The 18,542-nt window shown below is 35.7% G+C and overlaps 1 protein-coding gene across 1 annotated transcript in view; it reads left to right on the top strand.

Annotated features, from left to right (window-relative positions):
* The window catches only part of LOC581033 (fibrillin-2), a 66,672-nt gene that overhangs the window by 40,557 nt on the left and 7,573 nt on the right, over nucleotides 1-18,542 (top strand). The window contains exons 49-78 of the mRNA XM_030984908.1: nucleotides 503-619; nucleotides 992-1,114; nucleotides 1,579-1,701; nucleotides 2,016-2,138; nucleotides 2,473-2,589; nucleotides 3,009-3,131; nucleotides 3,590-3,709; nucleotides 4,183-4,296; nucleotides 4,975-5,097; nucleotides 5,726-5,848; nucleotides 6,379-6,501; nucleotides 6,882-7,004; nucleotides 7,202-7,324; nucleotides 7,720-7,842; nucleotides 8,220-8,351; nucleotides 9,562-9,693; nucleotides 10,129-10,263; nucleotides 10,703-10,825; nucleotides 11,246-11,368; nucleotides 11,830-11,952; nucleotides 12,780-12,902; nucleotides 13,364-13,483; nucleotides 14,112-14,237; nucleotides 14,565-14,687; nucleotides 14,919-15,047; nucleotides 15,422-15,532; nucleotides 16,045-16,158; nucleotides 16,724-16,837; nucleotides 17,266-17,382; nucleotides 18,078-18,194. Of these exons, the coding sequence (XP_030840768.1) occupies nucleotides 503-619; nucleotides 992-1,114; nucleotides 1,579-1,701; nucleotides 2,016-2,138; nucleotides 2,473-2,589; nucleotides 3,009-3,131; nucleotides 3,590-3,709; nucleotides 4,183-4,296; nucleotides 4,975-5,097; nucleotides 5,726-5,848; nucleotides 6,379-6,501; nucleotides 6,882-7,004; nucleotides 7,202-7,324; nucleotides 7,720-7,842; nucleotides 8,220-8,351; nucleotides 9,562-9,693; nucleotides 10,129-10,263; nucleotides 10,703-10,825; nucleotides 11,246-11,368; nucleotides 11,830-11,952; nucleotides 12,780-12,902; nucleotides 13,364-13,483; nucleotides 14,112-14,237; nucleotides 14,565-14,687; nucleotides 14,919-15,047; nucleotides 15,422-15,532; nucleotides 16,045-16,158; nucleotides 16,724-16,837; nucleotides 17,266-17,382; nucleotides 18,078-18,194 (3,660 nt within the window). The remainder of the gene's footprint in view (nucleotides 1-502; nucleotides 620-991; nucleotides 1,115-1,578; nucleotides 1,702-2,015; nucleotides 2,139-2,472; nucleotides 2,590-3,008; nucleotides 3,132-3,589; nucleotides 3,710-4,182; nucleotides 4,297-4,974; nucleotides 5,098-5,725; nucleotides 5,849-6,378; nucleotides 6,502-6,881; nucleotides 7,005-7,201; nucleotides 7,325-7,719; nucleotides 7,843-8,219; nucleotides 8,352-9,561; nucleotides 9,694-10,128; nucleotides 10,264-10,702; nucleotides 10,826-11,245; nucleotides 11,369-11,829; nucleotides 11,953-12,779; nucleotides 12,903-13,363; nucleotides 13,484-14,111; nucleotides 14,238-14,564; nucleotides 14,688-14,918; nucleotides 15,048-15,421; nucleotides 15,533-16,044; nucleotides 16,159-16,723; nucleotides 16,838-17,265; nucleotides 17,383-18,077; nucleotides 18,195-18,542) is intronic.

Raw genomic sequence — 18,542 nt, 5'->3', positions numbered from 1 at the left:
AAAAGTATAATGTTTATTTCTACTTTGTGGAATAATGATCATAGCATAATTACATCGAAAGTATCATTTTATTAATAACTGTTCAGGTATATGCTCTGATGTTCCTGTTCACAGTATACATTTAATTAGAATAAAACATTTTATACTAAATAAATTCATTCATATAAAAGGTATCATTATGAAAAAGTAAAGTAGATCTGCTCGACACTGAAACAGAAGTTGTTGACATTATATAAACGAATCGACCCTGGAAGAGAAACCTTCAATATTTTCAAAAGATTCCATTTTGTTCTCTTAAATATGTTGTTATTTCAGCTATTTAGAATTCAATGCAAATAACTGCCCAGGGGAACTACCTTGATTTGTGGATTTATTCCTATGACAGAATTTATTGATATAACTAAAATAAATATGCTTATAAGAGAGTCTCCGGCACTAATAGAATATGATTAAAGTCATGTTGACATAATGATTCTCTCATAATCTTTGTCTCGATTCACAGGACTTGATCCGTGTTCGACTAACCCATGTGGAGCCTTCGGAACATGTCTAGAGGTCACGTGTCTTCAATCTCAATGTCAGTGTGACACCTGTCATAGTGGATTGAATTGCCAAATTGGTAAGTATCTCCTCTTTCCAAATCACACTGTACAGCAGTGCTATATACGTACCACGGATTTTTGTTTGTTTTATAGTATACTACCACATGCTAGTTCACATTAGGTTTCTACATATGGGTGGCAGTTTTGGAAGTCAGATATAAACAAAAAATACATCAATGGTTAATAGATAGAAGTAAATCATGTCTCATCAAAATTTAATGAAACTTTGTTTTTGTATTGCTCTTCAGTCTTGCTTGTCTGCACTATCTTTGCGAAAGAAATATAAAGATATAACATGTTGCAAAAATAATAAGAGAATGCTCTTAATTCAGTTCACATACCCGTAATCAACTGTTTGCAATTGCGCTCCCCCCCCCCCCCCAATACAGAACGCAACCCTTGTGCTACAAACCCTTGTACGAATGGAGGCGCTTGTATAGCACCACAGACGGGATGTGATACATTCACCTGCCAATGTCCTGCATGCCATATGGGATCATTATGTGAATTTCGTAAGTACAATTGACCACATTTATTAACTATTTCTTTCTGTTATTATCATCCCCGTGATTGTCTACGCTGTATTGAACATTCAAGGGATTGGGTAACTTTTTTGAGGCACTTCGTGATCTTTTTGAAGCGCATTTTTTTTAGGGCTTCAATATTAAACCATATCACAGACACTGATAGCACTTTGGGTCATGCATCTCAGATTTAACATTGTTAAACGATGTATGTGTGTCTAGAGAGCACATTATCTATTTCTCCTTCTTATATCAATATGGATGTTCAAATTGATTGATTGATTGATTCACTCATTGAGTGTTCTTTTGCCTGACTGCTAAGATTACACTCTTGTTCGCGGTGTGTTATGCGATAACCAGGGTATTATTGTTGTATCACACTTCGAAAGACATCCATCCCCAATACTTTCTTGAAATTGTATCTTCTATATATTCTCATTTGTTCCTGCTAGCTATTGATCAGTGCCAGCCGAACCCTTGCCAAAACAATGGACAGTGCTTCAAGCTTGATAACTCATGTACAGACTACATCTGCTTTTGTGAAGGGTGTTTTACCGGAACGAGCTGTGAGACTGGTGTGTATCGTCTATTTATATATTTTCTATTGCTCCAATTCTGGATAGAATATAAGCATGGAGATGATTGAGACTTAACGTCTATATTATTCAACTCACCGAATTACTTTTGATGCATGTTAGGCTTTTGCTCTGTACAAGTCAACACATGGAATTTGTATCCACATGCATTCATAAAGACAAATCATTACAAAGGTTAACGACTTCCATGACGTTTATTCTTATGAAGTGAATCATCGAGAAGTTCGAAAAATCTTTATTTGCATTTCGTTTTTGATTGCATTTTCATAATCGACCAAACTCTGGTTTAACAGCTATCAACCCATGTGAAACGAACCAATGTTTGAACGGAGGAACATGTCAGCCGACCCCAGGAGACTGTACTCAATTCTCATGTCTGTGTGAAGGATGCTATACAGGGGAAAGATGTGAAATACGTAAGTATCAAGATAGAACATTCTTTAAGTAATGTAGAAAGTAATAAAGATGAATCTGGATTGATGGGAGAAGTTGGATTAAAAGATATTGTATACTAGAAGGGGGCAAATGTTGCTTAGGAGTCCATGCATTTTCGAGAGAAGAGGTTTTAGGTGTTGACTCTTGAGTATTTATCTTTTCTGTAACTATTCTGCAGAAGCATAATCAAGAAAGCCCATGGCAGTTCTGAAAATACCCCCTCTGAGCTTGAAAATAGTGCGCCGTGTTCACTGAATAGTTCTGTTTCTCGTCTCTCCGTGTTATGCATCTTCTTCTTGTTTTGTTTTGTTTTAGCTCTGAACCCCTGCAGTGGTAATCCATGTGGTATCGGTGGGGTGTGTACTTCTACCTCTTGTAATACTCACTCCTGCCAATGTGATTCATGTCATGCTGGGATAAATTGTCAAGCAGGTAAGGATATGCAATACGGAATAAATACCCTGTTATTGCTAAGCCGTCCGTTCTTATATAAACGTGTGTTGTTACAATATTTTCAAACTGCACACTTAGATGGATATAAGAATGAAAGCCCTTTATTTCTCTCATGTATTCATACTTAGTATAAGTTTGTTCGTGATTTAAATTGACTATTAAGTAAAACCGATATATATATATATATATATATGATGTAGTCATCACGTATCAACCTTTGTACTGGTTAATTACCCTATATCCTATACAAGATACATTTTTGTTTAATGCAATAGCTCCATGTTGTGTTGAATATTTCACCAATTAAATTTTTCACAGACAATATATTTAAATATATATTTACATGATTTTGACCTCTGACGGAGCGGATTATGTTTTTTTTTTTCTTCTCTTTTCAGATGTGAACGTATGTTTACTGGCCAATCCATGTCGGAATGGAGCAACATGTTTTTCTACCAGTGACTGTGCGTCAGCTTTCTGTGCATGTACCTCGTGTTACACGGGACAGTTCTGTGAATTAGGTGACTTTCAATTCTCACCTATCCTAAGAAAATAAATTTTTCACCTTTTAAAATTTGTCATTTATTTCATTTTCAGGGCTCATACTGCTAAACAGTAACAACAGTAAATAATTATAAACTACAATAAATTAAATTTTACCCTATCAGTAAAGCGCAATATCCAATTTCGTCATCAACACTTATTATCAGATTCTAAATAAACAGGGTCTATATCATCCAAATAGAATATCAAAAGGCTTTATATGGAGATCGAAAGCCTCTTGACTGTCGATCCGACAGTAATTGGCTCTGCTGACTTTAACCGAACGCTATTCTGTCAAATGTATAGAGTCTGTCCACTGTTGATATCGAGATGTGATACGCATTAGAAGTTGTAGCTGGAACATACTTTGTACAATCACCTTTAATTGGACATGAATATTTCTCCCTTTTTTAATATTTACGCTGTTTTTCTTCAGAAATTGACTTCTGTCTGAGCAGAAATGACTTCTGCCTCAATGGTGGATTTTGCGTCACAAGTTGCCCGGATGTCCGATGTGTTTGCAGTCAGTGTTTCACAGGAGAACAATGTGAAATAGGTCAGTGTCTACAATGAAAGTCAAAAGTGAAGAAAATATCATACATCATCCGTAGATTTAATGTGATGATAGAGAAAGAAAGACCCGTATGACCTTTTTCTCATATAAATAAATTCTAAAGACTTACAAAAATGAGTTTAAGGCAGTGGCAATATTCTCATACTGTTGATATGTGCGAACACTACGATGATATATCATAAACTCCAAGCATGATATATATTGGTTTGAACTAGTAAGCTATTTAAGTTGCCCATAATTTGATTGGTTGGAAGTGTTAAATCATATTTTCCAGCTCATAAGCTTTGTACCATGCTTGAACCTTGATACTTACATACTGTAATTTGTGAACCATTGCACAAACAGTATTGACTTGCACTTCAATTATAAAACATATGCTGACGTTGGAAAAGGAATACTTTATGATGGAAGCTTCGTACTTAAATAAGTTTCTTTGATCGTTCTTTCTTCTAAAGCGATTGATTCCTGTGCATCTGATCCCTGCTCCAATGGAGGTACTTGCACCAATCAGTGCTCTAGTTTTTCCTGTCAGTGCCCGCCATGTTACACAGGTCTGCAGTGCCAATTATGTAAGTAACCAAAATAATTTCTTGTTATTGGTCTGTGGTTAGTCCTTTCAAAGCATTCTCGAACTTTAAAGCCCCACTGCACTATGTATAGCTACTTGCGCCCTCTATACAGCCAACAATGCCTAAGCGGTACCCATTGATCCCCATGATGCACCAAATTTTTCATATGTTAATTAAGAGCTGATTTGATGAGATAACCACCTGCCAGTGACCTTACAGGGAGGTTCAATCCCTCCATGCCAATCAAGTGCAGAGGGGATTTTAATTATTTTCTCATTATAACGAATAAAGTGCATGCATCATGGTTTTTGTTTTAATTTTCTCTTATCACCATTATCACCAGAGAGATAAACATTACTGAACTTCGCTCGCCTGCCTGCTTTGATCTACAAATCATAATTAAAGTAAATGGTAGTATTTTTCGTAATGTAATGGTGTGATATCAGTGTCTCTAGAATGTCATAGATATGCCGACGTAAAAATGTATTGGAAAATGCCCTTCCCCTCGTAGATCACCTTAATCCATGGTCTATGATAGATTGTGGAGCTACCCAGAGAAGGGTAGAGAGAGAGAGAGAGAGAGAAAGAGAAAGTTTAATCTTATTATTTGTAGAGATAAAGAACAGTGCATTTCAATATTTTGTTACCTGTACTTTTTTTTCTTTATCCGTGTTACAGATCAGGGTGCATGCACAGTAAACAGATGTGAAAACGGAGGCGCATGTGTGGAGTCACCCAACTCTTGCCTTACCTACACATGTACGTGTTCTGGATGCTACACTGGAACATCATGCAATCTGTGTAAGTTCAACCAAACTCATACAAATTACATGATATGAAAACAACTTTAGCTATCGCTCCACACGTCAATGCCGAATCTTTCTTGATTGTTTAGTTTCTCGATGTAGATTCGTTGTTTTTTGAGGGTCTATTGTTGATTTACTGTCCTTTGTTATGTCATCATAAACTGTTGTTTCCGGCTATACCTTGTTTTCACATACATTTGCTGAGTAATGGTATACCAAACATATTTGTATATTCATCATCAATCATACGTTAAGGTATCAACAATTGCTTGAAATAAAAGTAGAATAAATCAATTATTGCATGGTTGAATTTTTTTCAATTTTAATGCTTCAAGGAATATGAGTTCTAATAGTTATTAAGTGTATAATATGTTCAATCCTCGTTTCTCGAAATGATTCATAACTGTTCATGAAAGCATTTGTATACATGATATATTTTAAATCAAGACTGAAAACTCACTTGTTCATGTAATATGTATAGCACAACATTTACGAGCTATTTCAGCGCAGTAGAATATATCCATATAGTTATTGCGCTTTACAAATGAATATATTACTATATTATTATTATTATTATCATTTAATACACCCTCAATCCTGTTCCTTGATGTCATTCCCCACAGTGCTGAACCCGTGTTCACCCAACCCGTGTAGCAATGGAGGTACCTGTGATCCTGTACCTGGATCATGTTCAGACTACACCTGCTCCTGCCCTGGATGCTGGACTGGCACAAATTGTCTTACCTGTAAGAACATGTTCCTATATCATCTTGCTCTTTCGTTTTGAACTATTGATTATGGAGTAATCAAAAGTCATTTTCTTTATCCGTTAAAGTCACATCACCGGACAAAAACTCCAACATAGCCCTACTTGTTTCGTATTCATGTTACCATTTAATTATCGCTTTCATCTCTCTAGGGGTATTAAAGGAAATGCTCTTATTATTTAAAACACAGAGAAATGGATGTGAGTTTATTTTCGATCAAGTAATTAATGTATACACGTGGCGTCATTATTTTATAATGTGTTATTACCTAGACTGATATGAAGTTTAGTACGTACCCAGTAATTCACCCTTTGTTCGATATCACCCTAGCATCAAAGACTGCGTCAGTCACTCCTGTGGGTCTCCGTCAGCGAAATAATGTCTCGTGCGCAACAGAACTTAGATTTCATTAGTTTAATCGCCACGTAATAAGCATACGCTTTGAAGCATTAGTTCCAATATTGTGCCACTATTTTATGTTTGCCTTGCTTTTTTATTTCCAATGACAGTTGATAACCCCTGTCAAAGTAATCCCTGTGCCAACAATGGTTTGTGTCAACTGACTGGTAATGCTTGCACCTCCTATACATGTCAGTGCGATGGATGTTGGGTTGGACTGTTCTGTACTGTAGGTAAGAAGATATCATAATCTTTGACTTCTCACAAGACACCATTTATTTAAATATTGCGAGTGAAAATATAGCATTGTCTGCTGCATCGATTACTATACAACTTACCATATCAATTACCAGTCAATATACATCACCAGATCAGCTTTTATGCAAGGTATCCTTTCTTTGTCTTGTTCTTTATTGCAGTCAATAGCGTCGGGGGGTTTTTTTAGCGGAAAAGTTTATTAAAGGCAGATACCCCTAAGCCAGTGATTTCCTACACTGACTGTGAATTGTGCTCATTGATGCGTTTAAACCCATGTCATGATCAATCGGTTTGGTGCAATATCACCGCAATGACGTTTTTATACTAACCGACCAATGATGTTTACTTTCTGTAGACAACAATGCCTGCTCGCCATCTCCTTGCTTCAACGGAGGCACATGTATAAGATCAAACTCCAATTGCGACGGTTACTCCTGCCAGTGTCCTGAATGTTCCACCGGATCACAATGTGCACAAGGTATGTTAATTTGAAGTATGCACCTCTTGCGTTGCAAGGGAAACTAATTGAGTCAAATTTAGTGTATCAAAAAAGTGTACATTGTTTAAAATATTTATTAAAATCAAATACATTAAAAGAGAATAAAATTAATTCTAGTACCATTAATAGCCTATTTAAGCTATTATCTTGTAATATTTGTTTTTTATTCTTCATAGCGATTGATCCGTGTTTTGCGAACCCATGTCAGAACGGAGCATTGTGTGCACCATCTCCATCATCTTGTACGCAGTTTGAATGTCAGTGTGTTGGATGTTTCTCAGGACCAACTTGCTCGACAGGTAAGAATTTAGCTTCGTAATCTAAAAATCCAAGTCATGATTTGGAAATATTAAAATATTTTAACGCTCAAGATTGATGCACCTTTTTGTATTGAAGATGCACCGTTTATGTTAATTTTTTCATTATATTTCTTACAGGGCCCCTCTTACCGCCTAATAATCTTTGATTTCTTACGGGTCCTTCCAATGTATTTTCTGTATGTATTTGTATTTATTCATTATACAATATTATGTCTGTAATTGAAAATGAAATTGAATTCAAATTGAATGACGACTGACTTTTCAAAGGAAATATTAATTTCGTACTAATGCGGACCTTCAATAAAATCATACATTTTGCAATATATTATGCCTTTGATAGTGATCATATCAATATATCTTTGTTTTCGTTTTAGTTATTGATCCATGTCTCAACGACCCTTGTGCCAACGGTGGAACATGCTTCACATCAGACGACTCATGTGAAGGATATCGTTGCCTATGTATTGACTGTTGGTCTGGTCAGGACTGTACTATAGGTTTGTTTGTTTCACTGCCATTTGTAAGTTAGAAATGAGTTCAATATGCCAATATTAGCCTTTCATCATACATATTTTCATTGTTCGTCAGGTCATGTTTTTTAATGAAAAGAATATTCTTATATGCCACTGAAATAATGTAACATAATGGTCATGATAGTTTTATATCAGTCACTTCTAAATATATGTGAACATTGCACCTTTGTAGCAATTACAGATCGGGCCGCTTGGTAGGATCAGTTACTTAAGTCTGGCTATGCATAACAATCATTCAATGCGTCTCCTGTGTCAGAGAGGTTGATTAAGCTTCAGGTTTCATTTAAAGCTTGTAGATAGTTTGTTTATAAAGTTATATGCTATATTTCTCTTCTACACAGCGACTAATCCTTGTAGCACGAACCCCTGTCTTAATGATGGCACGTGTGCTGCTCAACAAACCGACCCAGCGCAATGCCCTACCTTCACTTGTCAATGTCACTCATGCTTCTCAGGACAATTCTGCCAAACATGTAAGTATCAGTGATAATTATTTATGTATTGCTTATTGGAACTGAGAAATTCCTGTATCAGGTCTGAGATGATGAAATGAAATCAGTATTAATTAGGTTTGAAGTGTTTCAAAGCAAACCCAACCCGTTAGCAAACCCATCAAAATGTCCTACCTTAATTTGTCAATGTCTTTCATGCTTCTCAGGACAATTCTCTTAGTCTTAAGTTCCTAATGGTTTCTTGATAGGAAGACATGTATGCCACAGCATTTAAACAGGTGAAAGCATAATCAGCCACACACACAGAGATGTTGAAATAATCAATGAAACAATTGAAAAAACTATAAAAACCTATTGGTTGTGGTTATGAAGAAAATATAGTATATATACACATATCATAGCGTGTGATGTGTTTTACATTTAAGTGAAGTAAAAAGCTTAGATAAATGTTTCGAGTCTGAGAAGGATTTATTCCAGTCAGAAAGATAGATAAAGAAGCATGAACCCATTCAGGTTAGCCTTGTAAAGCATTCACGCTGCGTTTTGGTTTGGAGTAATACATATAACAATGTCTTGGTCATTGGAAGAAGAATTCATCTCTGAAAGATGTGTAATTTGTTATATATACTGTATATATACAGTTCCTCAGGTAGACAAAGGAACATCCCTTCACTGCTATTATGTAAAAATGTGTAGAACAGGTGTCACATGCATATTCACCTGTTCTACACATTTTTACATAATATCAGTGAAGGGGTGTTCCTTTGTCTACTTGAGGAACTGTATATTTTGTCCGCTTTCTTTGTCCGTCATGTTCATAGTGTGTCTCAGTGGCGTTTTTACAGGCGCAGTATGGGCTTTTTGTTTGGGCTGCATGTGGTCTGCACGATATAGATGTTAGGGTATATGCCACTAAGTACATGAAGTAGTAATGCTCAAAAGATAACATTAAGTTCTGTCGAGATCTGTGTCCATCTTCAGCTACCAATTAGTCCAATGGAAAATAGTGATTCACCTGATAATGGTATACAATATATTGAGCTCTTTCATGCCGTCGATTCTATAGAATACAGACTTAACAATACTTAACACCAGCTTATCTTGTCATGAACACCTTTACTGCGTAGAAAGATGCCTCATTGGACGATTACCACTTACAAGGCACAGTGATATTTAAATTGTTATTGTAAACTCAATTTCAAAACACTATTATGATATATTTTGTTTACAGTTGAGGATGTATGTAGTAACGGACAATGTCAGAACAATGCGAGATGTCAAGCAGTCCTGGTTACTAACCAAATCTGTCCGATACCACAGTGCGAATGCATCGATTGCTGGATGGGAGACGACTGTACAGAAGGTAAGGAAACTTGACAAACAGATTTCATAAACATGTGATTAATTTCTTTTAGTGAATAAACATTTACATCTTATCATGCTTATAATAAATACAAATTCTAAATCATATCCCTTGATCCCCATCCATTGTTTCACACTGCTGTATTATGCATTACCAAATAAGTACGACGTATCTAGATTTCTATATTATTTTCTTTCACGTAAGTCAGATTGCATGTGTATGTACAGTTAAAGACACAATTTTGATCGAAAGCAGAAAACCTACTCTCTAAGTTTCCTCATTGTACATGAAAAAATATGTTTATTAAAGACATCAGCCACGCCTTCAATGTTGATACTCACTAGATCCTGGCCTATGGTATGTTTGTCAATAACATACCTCATTTTGAATTCAAGATTACATGCCAACCAAACTTGTTTTTCTATTCCGTTTTAGCTCTGAATCCATGTCTAAGTAATCCATGTTTTAACTCTGGTACCTGTTTGACTGTCACTGGTCAGGGAAGCACATTGTGCCCATATCACTTGTGTCAGTGTCCGCCTTGCTTGACCGGACCAAGCTGCCTTTCAGGTAGGTTATTGGTTTGTAGAACTACACGTCATTTCAAATTACATTAGGAATGAAATAATTGAACAACAATATACAAAGCCAGTTAAAAATATGTTCTTTCATTATGGTATTAAGGTTTAGATAGACCATCACATGAAAATGCATTACCTATTTTTACACTAGACTACGGTTCCTTTTCCTATCCATGTACTTTATTAATTGAAAGATTTCGAAGGCATTCAAAGCACGTCAACATGAGTCTATTCCATACAAAAAACTAGCTGTACATTATTAGAATAAAGAATCAAAGAACTATAATTCATTTTCATGGAACATAACATTTCTTTTGAATTTTGATGAAAAAGGGAAAAGATGAAGCTTGATAGAACAAGATGAAAAATTCAAACACGTTATGTCTAAATGTGTGTATATTGTGTTTTTTCCTCCACCGTTTTTACAGTTGTGAACCCATGCGGTACCAATCCCTGTTTCAACGGAGGGACATGTGCTCAGAGTACATCAGACTGCAACCAATATGTGTGCCTCTGTCCTGCATGCTACACCGGCCAAACCTGCTCAACGTGTAAGATACAAACCGACAAAAATGAAATAATTATATCTGTGATTGGGTTGCTTGCATGCTTATTTGGTTATTTCCCTTGACTTTACAAGATTTATAATACTCACGTCATGAGTGGACCAGGTTTTTGTTATCCAAAATGTGATAAATTACGTTAAACAAAAATGGGGTGATGTAATGATGGCACTTGGTTATACATGTATCTGAAACATGGGTTTTTTAAAATATTTATCATCATTATCACTACCATCATCATGACCATTGATCATCAACATCATGATCATCATTTGGAGAAGTGATACAGAATATATATATTTTTTAAAATATTATTTCTACTATCACATTTATTGCATTTCATATTATTGTATAAAGAGGGTCTAGTTTATATTACTACTTTTTTTCCAATGACTCTTTTCTACTCAGCGATCAATTTTTGTGATTCGAGTCCATGCATGAATGGTGGCACTTGCCTTCAGAGTGGTCAATCCTGTGATTCGTTCTTCTGTCAATGTCCTGATTGCTTCAATGGAGAACAATGCCAAGAACGTGAGTCCAGTCTGTAAATGTATTCCTCACAGTCATGTATAATCTTGCAAACTGGATCGTTTAATAAACGTACTGATTGCATACGCCATAGCTCCTCAATTCGTGCAACATGTAGTTTGATTGCACTAAGGACATGAAGGAAGATGTTGTGCTCCTGCTCTGGGGTTTGGATGTTTCCGTATAGTTGGCGACCCGATACCTACCGATATGCTACCAATAAATAACCTTCATTACCCAACTCTTGGGACCTAAGCTCTCCATTGCAATGCTGTTACGTATGGGCTTTAAAATTCACAACAAGCAGACGTAATATTGAAAGGCTTTTCATCAAACAAAATAACATCAAGAATGTGAAGCATTCATACAGGGAGATTTGTAAAGATTTAAAATGCATCATTATTTCATGATACATTGTATCCACGAATACAACGTTGATTACGCAATATTATTTTGTTATTTAGCTATCAGCCCATGTGATCCCGATCCCTGTCTGAATGGAGCAACCTGCCTTGCCGCTGGAGGCTCATGTACGGATCATAGTTGTCAATGCCCAAGGTGCTTCGAGGGCACATCTTGTGAGATACGTGAGTAGAAGTGGCTGGCTCCCTTCTTTAGTTTAATAACCTCGCCGCGACTTCCTACATCTTAACATCTTCCCAATCATTCAGACGTTGTTTTTTTATTCAAATATAATATGCGAATCCAGGGTATTATATCATTGGGTGTCCCATACAGAACAACACAATACTAAGTATTATATCGTTCTGAAACTAAGTGTATACAAGACGAGTCACCTCACTCTATATTCGGTCTGATATCAGCTCTGGTAGGGTTTGACCTTGAAACAATGATCACACGTAGTTAATAACGTATGAGACAAAAAACATTGGATTTTCCCCGTAGTATTTTGCATATTGTTGTCTTTGATTTTGATTTGTTTTGATTTGATTTATTTTCCACTCAAATATCCACAAATTAAATGACATATATAAACCATAATACAATATATAATAGAACAGATGAATTATACAAGCAACGAAATACTGACAAGAATGTTCGTAATCAAATAAGTTTACAGAGTACATTTAAGTCTGAGAATAAGACAAAATATTTTATATTGCATCATATTTTAATTGAGAAGGGGGAAAAGAGAATCTCAGAAAAGCTAGGCTTGTGGAGCGAGATTCCCAGTATAAATTAAATAATGGACCATCAACAACGTGCATCAAATATTTATTAGTCTTCATTAGTATTTTACCTTTTGTTCGATCATTATCCTGCATTTAATGCTCTTATGGCTCCCAACCTGTTTGCATTTCATGAGCATGAATAAAGTTTCTAATGATGAAACCATTGTAGCTTGAAACTTTGATATTATATGATGATTATTGGTAAACTTTTGTTTCCTCAGCTGTGAATCCCTGCAGTACCAATCCATGTCAGAACAGTGGTAGCTGTATGCCATCTGTAGGAGACTGTGTAGATTATACATGTCAGTGTACTTCATGCTGGTCCGGTCCATTATGTACTTTAGGTAATTTAAAAAAAAATCATATAGCGATATTTCTGTTAAGATAGAATTTTATACTAATTGAAGCGTAATATATTCTACAGTATTGTGCATCATTCTGCTACAGCTTCTCACTTCTCGACGTTATACATGTAGATATATGAATTTGTTAATTTCATTAAGAGCATGGATCGTGGCAGATTTGGGTTAATTTACACCCACCCCACCCCAGTTATTTGTCTCCTGCGCTGCTATGCTCCCCAATTATATCGTTGCCCCATTTATCTGCTGAAAAAGAGATGAGGATCAGACAAGCTATGCTTTAGATTAATAACTTGAGAAATCTTCCTCAATCAGAAATACTTGCTTTAAAGACCCAAATCAGTTTAATTAAACCTATGTCAAATATGTAGGACGCTAAATCTTGAGACATTTTCTTCAACTCACAACTTTATATCTTTCAATTTCAAACCTTATCATTACAGGTATGGATGTATGTGCAAGCAATCCGTGTGCAAACGGTGGGGTTTGTCAAACAACCGCTGATTGTTCGGTCTATGTCTGTCTCTGTGCTGACTGCTGGGAAGGACTAACATGTCAAATTGGTCAGTTTTTAAGTCTCATGTTTGTGGTGTTATCTTAAAGCCCCATTGTACTACTTGTAGCTACTTGCTCCCTCTATATAGAAAACCATGCCTAATTGGTGACCATTGGTCCCCATTGTCCTCTTTTTCTTATGTTGATTGAGAGCTGAATTGTTGAGATAGCCACCTGTCAGTGACCACCCTGGGTGGTCTAATCCCTCCTAGCCAAACTAGTACAGATCAGAATCTTATATTACACAGAAATAAGCCAGTTTCTCTTCTTCCATATTACAACAATGAATTGAAACTTTGTTTTCTTTACCACTTTCTCCATTAATGACAAACACTCAAGAGAGAAACCAACCTTAGGTGATTTCAATGGCCTTGTCTGTCACCTTTAGGGATGTTCGAATCAGCACATGAATGTTATAGGCAATATTACATGTATCAAACTGTCCTAGAGTTTATTTACTGGCTGTGCATGTGATCGTGGTCGTAATGCTATTCTTTCTACATTCCCGCCAACATTTCTTATATACCCAAAACTTCCATTTACGACATTAAAAGTTTAACAAATGTTTCTATTTCTGTCAAAATCTGATTGTTTTCGTTACGGACTTTCTCGGTAATCTTCCATTCCATATTACAGACCTGGGCATATGCACCATAGGAGACCCATGTTTGAATGGGGGCGTTTGTATACAAGATTCAAATGTCTGTTCATCAGCTTCGTGTGACTGTCCAGCGTGCTTTGAAGGAGACACGTGTCAAATTGGTAAATTGATTTAATCCAAAGTAAAAAGCAATAACCATGTGAATTTTCAATCAGCGGTAGATTTATATATTGAGTGAATTTTAAGTGTCACGTAAATAAGATAAACAGATGTGATATAATGTACATTAGATTTTGTTTCCATTGTAAACATATCTCCGTTTCGATAGAGAACAAATCAATTAGTGCTGATTAAGGTAACATGGGGAGAAAATTGTTATTAGAGAGCTAAATTGTTCATTTCAAAAATTGTTTACTGCCATGATTAATTACAGGATGTCATATTCCTCATTAGATCCTAATAAAGTTTTTACATCGTTTATGATTCAGATACTGATGCATGCAACAGTAACCCTTGTGAGAACGATGGAGTGTGTACGTTAGAAGCAGGATCTTGTGCAAACTGGACCTGTACCTGCCCGGAATGCTGGTCAGACGACACCTGTTCTATACGTATGTATCATACAACCAGTATTTATTGATGTTAAACCTAAATGTTCGTACTCCTGTGTATAAACCATTGTGAAAATCATGAATGTTAGTGTATGATATAAGTAAAATGAGAAAATGTAGAGATTATATTTACACTATTACAAGTGAAATCTACGAATGTGTCATAGACAAATGCCTATTTTGTTCAAACCATTCTGATGAACTTGTTCAACAATTATCTTTATGCTTCAGTGCTCGACAGCTGCTCTGCCAACCCTGACTTCTGCCAGAATGGTGGTACATGTATCAATAACTGTCCCTCACAACTCCAACCAGCTTGTCAGTGTACTGAATGTTGGACTGGACCTCAATGCGACATAGGTAAGCATCGTGAAAGCACTGAAACAGCAAGATTGCGTATACGATATATGAATTTCCTCAATAATTAACATCTAAGCAATTGTGTTACGCGTACAGAATAATTCAGCTACAAAAAGACTTGTAACCAGCTTCAGCACATTTATTATAAACTTTACCTTGGCTTCCATTTGAAATGATTTATATTAATGATGCAGTTTCTCAAACTAAATATACTAAAATATGTTTTGTTCATGTTGAATGTGATGCAAATATTACATTTGATTTCAGTCACAAGAGGGAGTAATAATCAGTCTGCGTCCCGTCGATCTCATGACAGTGATAATATTGAATTGCTATCTACCTATGTTTGCAATGGATGTATATATTACTTGCAGCTATCGATGTATGTTCTTCCAACCCATGTGTGAACGGATCATGTGTCAACCAATGTTCTTCATATACCTGTCAGTGTGATACCGGCTACAGTGGCATCAACTGTCAAAGAGGTAATGTGTCAACCAATGTTCTTCATATACCTGTCAGTGTTATACTGGCTACAGTGGCATCAACTGTCAAAGAGGTAATGTGTCAACCAATGTTCTTCATATACCTGTCAGTGTTATACTGGCTACAGTGGCTTCAATTGTCAAAGAGGTAATGTGTCAATATAATCATTCTTATGAAAGTGCCGGTATAGTCAAGAATATTCTTGTACAAAATATGTGTCAGTTTTAAGTAAATATTGTGTAGGCTTCCTTACATTCATATTCCGAATATTTATTCTATAATTAATATTGATAGTGATACATCGTTTTCTCCTTTTGGTTCGTATCCGTTATAAATGATTGAAATGGCAGTGACAACAAATATTAACTGGTTATATAAGTATTTCACAATGTGGAAACTTGTTGGACCAAGTCGTACGAGTCATCCAATGTAACTAAACCAAACTGGAACAGTTACTTGTGGATCTGAATAGGATGTAGGATACTATTTCACCATCATCTCTCCCATATAGATGTATGCGACCCATCGCCATGCCAGAATGCAGGGACCTGTCAATACGTCAATGGAACATCTTCTTACAGGTGTCAATGTGACGAATGCTATCAGGGACCGCTGTGTGAACTAGGTAAAATCAAAACTTGACAACGATTTAATGAGTATCTGGTGTAAAAGAAAGTATTCTTTAATGTTTTTAACAAGTATTTCCTTTCTTTTATGACTGGTTATGTATTGGTTTTGGGGGTAATTAATCGCTTTAGTGCAGATCAAAAATGTAAATCACTTCAACATTTATGTAAAACCACGCTCGTTATCGCCCGGACCCAAACCTCCTACTATGGTAATAGAGCTTTTGAAAATGTCCCAACAAGCCGTCCTTTAGCATTAGAACCATAATTGTCTAGAAACATTTCATACTAAACTAAATCAGTTCCGTTTTCTAAGAGTAGAAAGTGCGATATAAAAATCTCTGTTATTATTATTGCTATATGAAACGCGAACCTAGGCTGACTGCATATCACATTATGTAAAGATGTGATTAGTTATGATTTGGGAACGATCTCCTAGTTTCACATCTAAATAATGAAAAAGGGTTTCGCTGGCGTGATATGGAGAAATCGTACAAGCATGAGTATGTACATACAAAATATTATGAAAACGTCTTTCTTTGCAATTGTACTACCTTTATTTAGACGTTGACACTTGTTTCAGCCAACCATGCCTGAATGGAGGAACATGTGAAAACCTGTGTACTCATTTCGCCTGCTACTGTCCGGCATTATGGACTGGAGTCAACTGTGGAATCAGTGAGTAATAACATGGGATTAGTATCAAGATCATGAAAGTGCAAACAAACAAACTATAGATAATTGAAATGGATTAATTAGTTGTATAACCTAAATCCCAAAGCTTGAAATACTTATCATTACGCATGTGTTACGTCAAATCGGTAATCTCTTCTTTGTCTATGCAGTATTAAAGTATGCTCTTTCTTGTAGCACCTACCTATTTTATTGTTGTTGACTAGGTGTGTATTTGGCGTGATATTATTAGAGAAATATAATTATTGCAGAAGAAAACATTCCAGAGCTGATAAGAATTTGTTATTAATTGTGCATACCATTATTGAATAGCCTGAAATTTCATTTTCTACAAATAAACATTTTCTACAAATAAATATCTTCTTCTCAATCTAACGGCTTTATTCTCTTTCTCCTTGTTTTCATAACAAAAGGAGTGAATTTCTGTCTGAGTTCACCCTGTCTGAATAACGGTCAATGTAGCAATGAGCCAGCAGGTGGGATATCATGTCTATGCCCACCTGGATTTACAGGAGCCTTGTGTGAAATAGGTGAATATATCCATTAATATTAATCCCATTTGCATAATTGTTGAGAAAAACACCGAACGGAGAGGGCTACATCTTTAACTAATTGTTGATGGCTCGTAGAAAATTTAACTGTAAGGTTTATGAAGATCTACCTATTGACGCGTTTTATCTCCGCATTTGTTAACACAATTATAGCAGAGTGAGCGACGTTGATTAATTGTTAGTTATTCAAATACAATTGAAACTAATGTTTATTTTATATGATAACATGCAAATACAAATGATACTATTTAAAGATATTGGAAGATAAAATACATCGCGAATAAAGGCCAAATTGTGGAAGATATCACAACTGATTCAAAGAGAAGAATACAGCTTGTATTTATTTATTTTACCAGTTAAGTGCATACTCTACTAATTTTTTCCAACCATACGATTGCATCAGTCTGTGAAACCCCTTTTAAAACGTATGACGTGAAGAACCTTTTAATTATGAATAAAGCCTTCTTTTTTTTTGGGGGGGGGGGGGGTGTTATGGTGTATACACTCCCGACTAACAATACCATTACTCAAGTGTTATACCGTTAGTATACTGTTGTTAAGTATATGTTCGGAACCTAAAGGGTGATATCTTTTTCTTGCTCCAAACAGACATGGTAGCTGTAACAGTCGATGAACACATAACAAATCTGATATTGTTTTATTTATTTTGTTAGATATCGATGAATGTTCGAGTAACCCATGTGTTAATGGTGGGACATGTACGCTGCTTTCTTTTGGTGGATACCTCTGCAACTGCCAGCAAAACTTTGCAGGCGACAACTGTCAAATGAGTGAGTATAAGCAATCTTACCATTATATTCAGTGATATTTGTGCATCTATCCAGTGATACAGACCACGGATAAGTCTTTTTTTTTTAGGAAGTTCGTCTGTCATTCGAAATTATTATCCTTTGTATCTTTGTTTCTGTAAGGGATGGAAAATTTAATTTAGCTTATAATTGATTACCATTACCTTTCATGTCTGTACCTTTCTTATCGCACTTTGTATAAATGTATCAAGTATGTATTTCATCTTTTGCACAAGCTGCGCCTTGAGCATTTGACTGTCAAGTGGATTTGGCGCCTTATAAATCATATGTATTATTATTATTATTATTAAAATAAAATAAACGTCTATT

The sequence above is a fragment of the Strongylocentrotus purpuratus genome, unplaced genomic scaffold (genome assembly GCF_000002235.5).
Source record: "Strongylocentrotus purpuratus isolate Spur 01 unplaced genomic scaffold, Spur_5.0 spur5_scaffold_14, whole genome shotgun sequence".
NCBI lineage: Eukaryota > Metazoa > Echinodermata > Echinoidea > Camarodonta > Strongylocentrotidae > Strongylocentrotus > Strongylocentrotus purpuratus.
The sequence above is the reverse complement of the archived record's forward strand: the minus strand, read 5'-3'. Positions and strand labels throughout refer to the sequence as shown.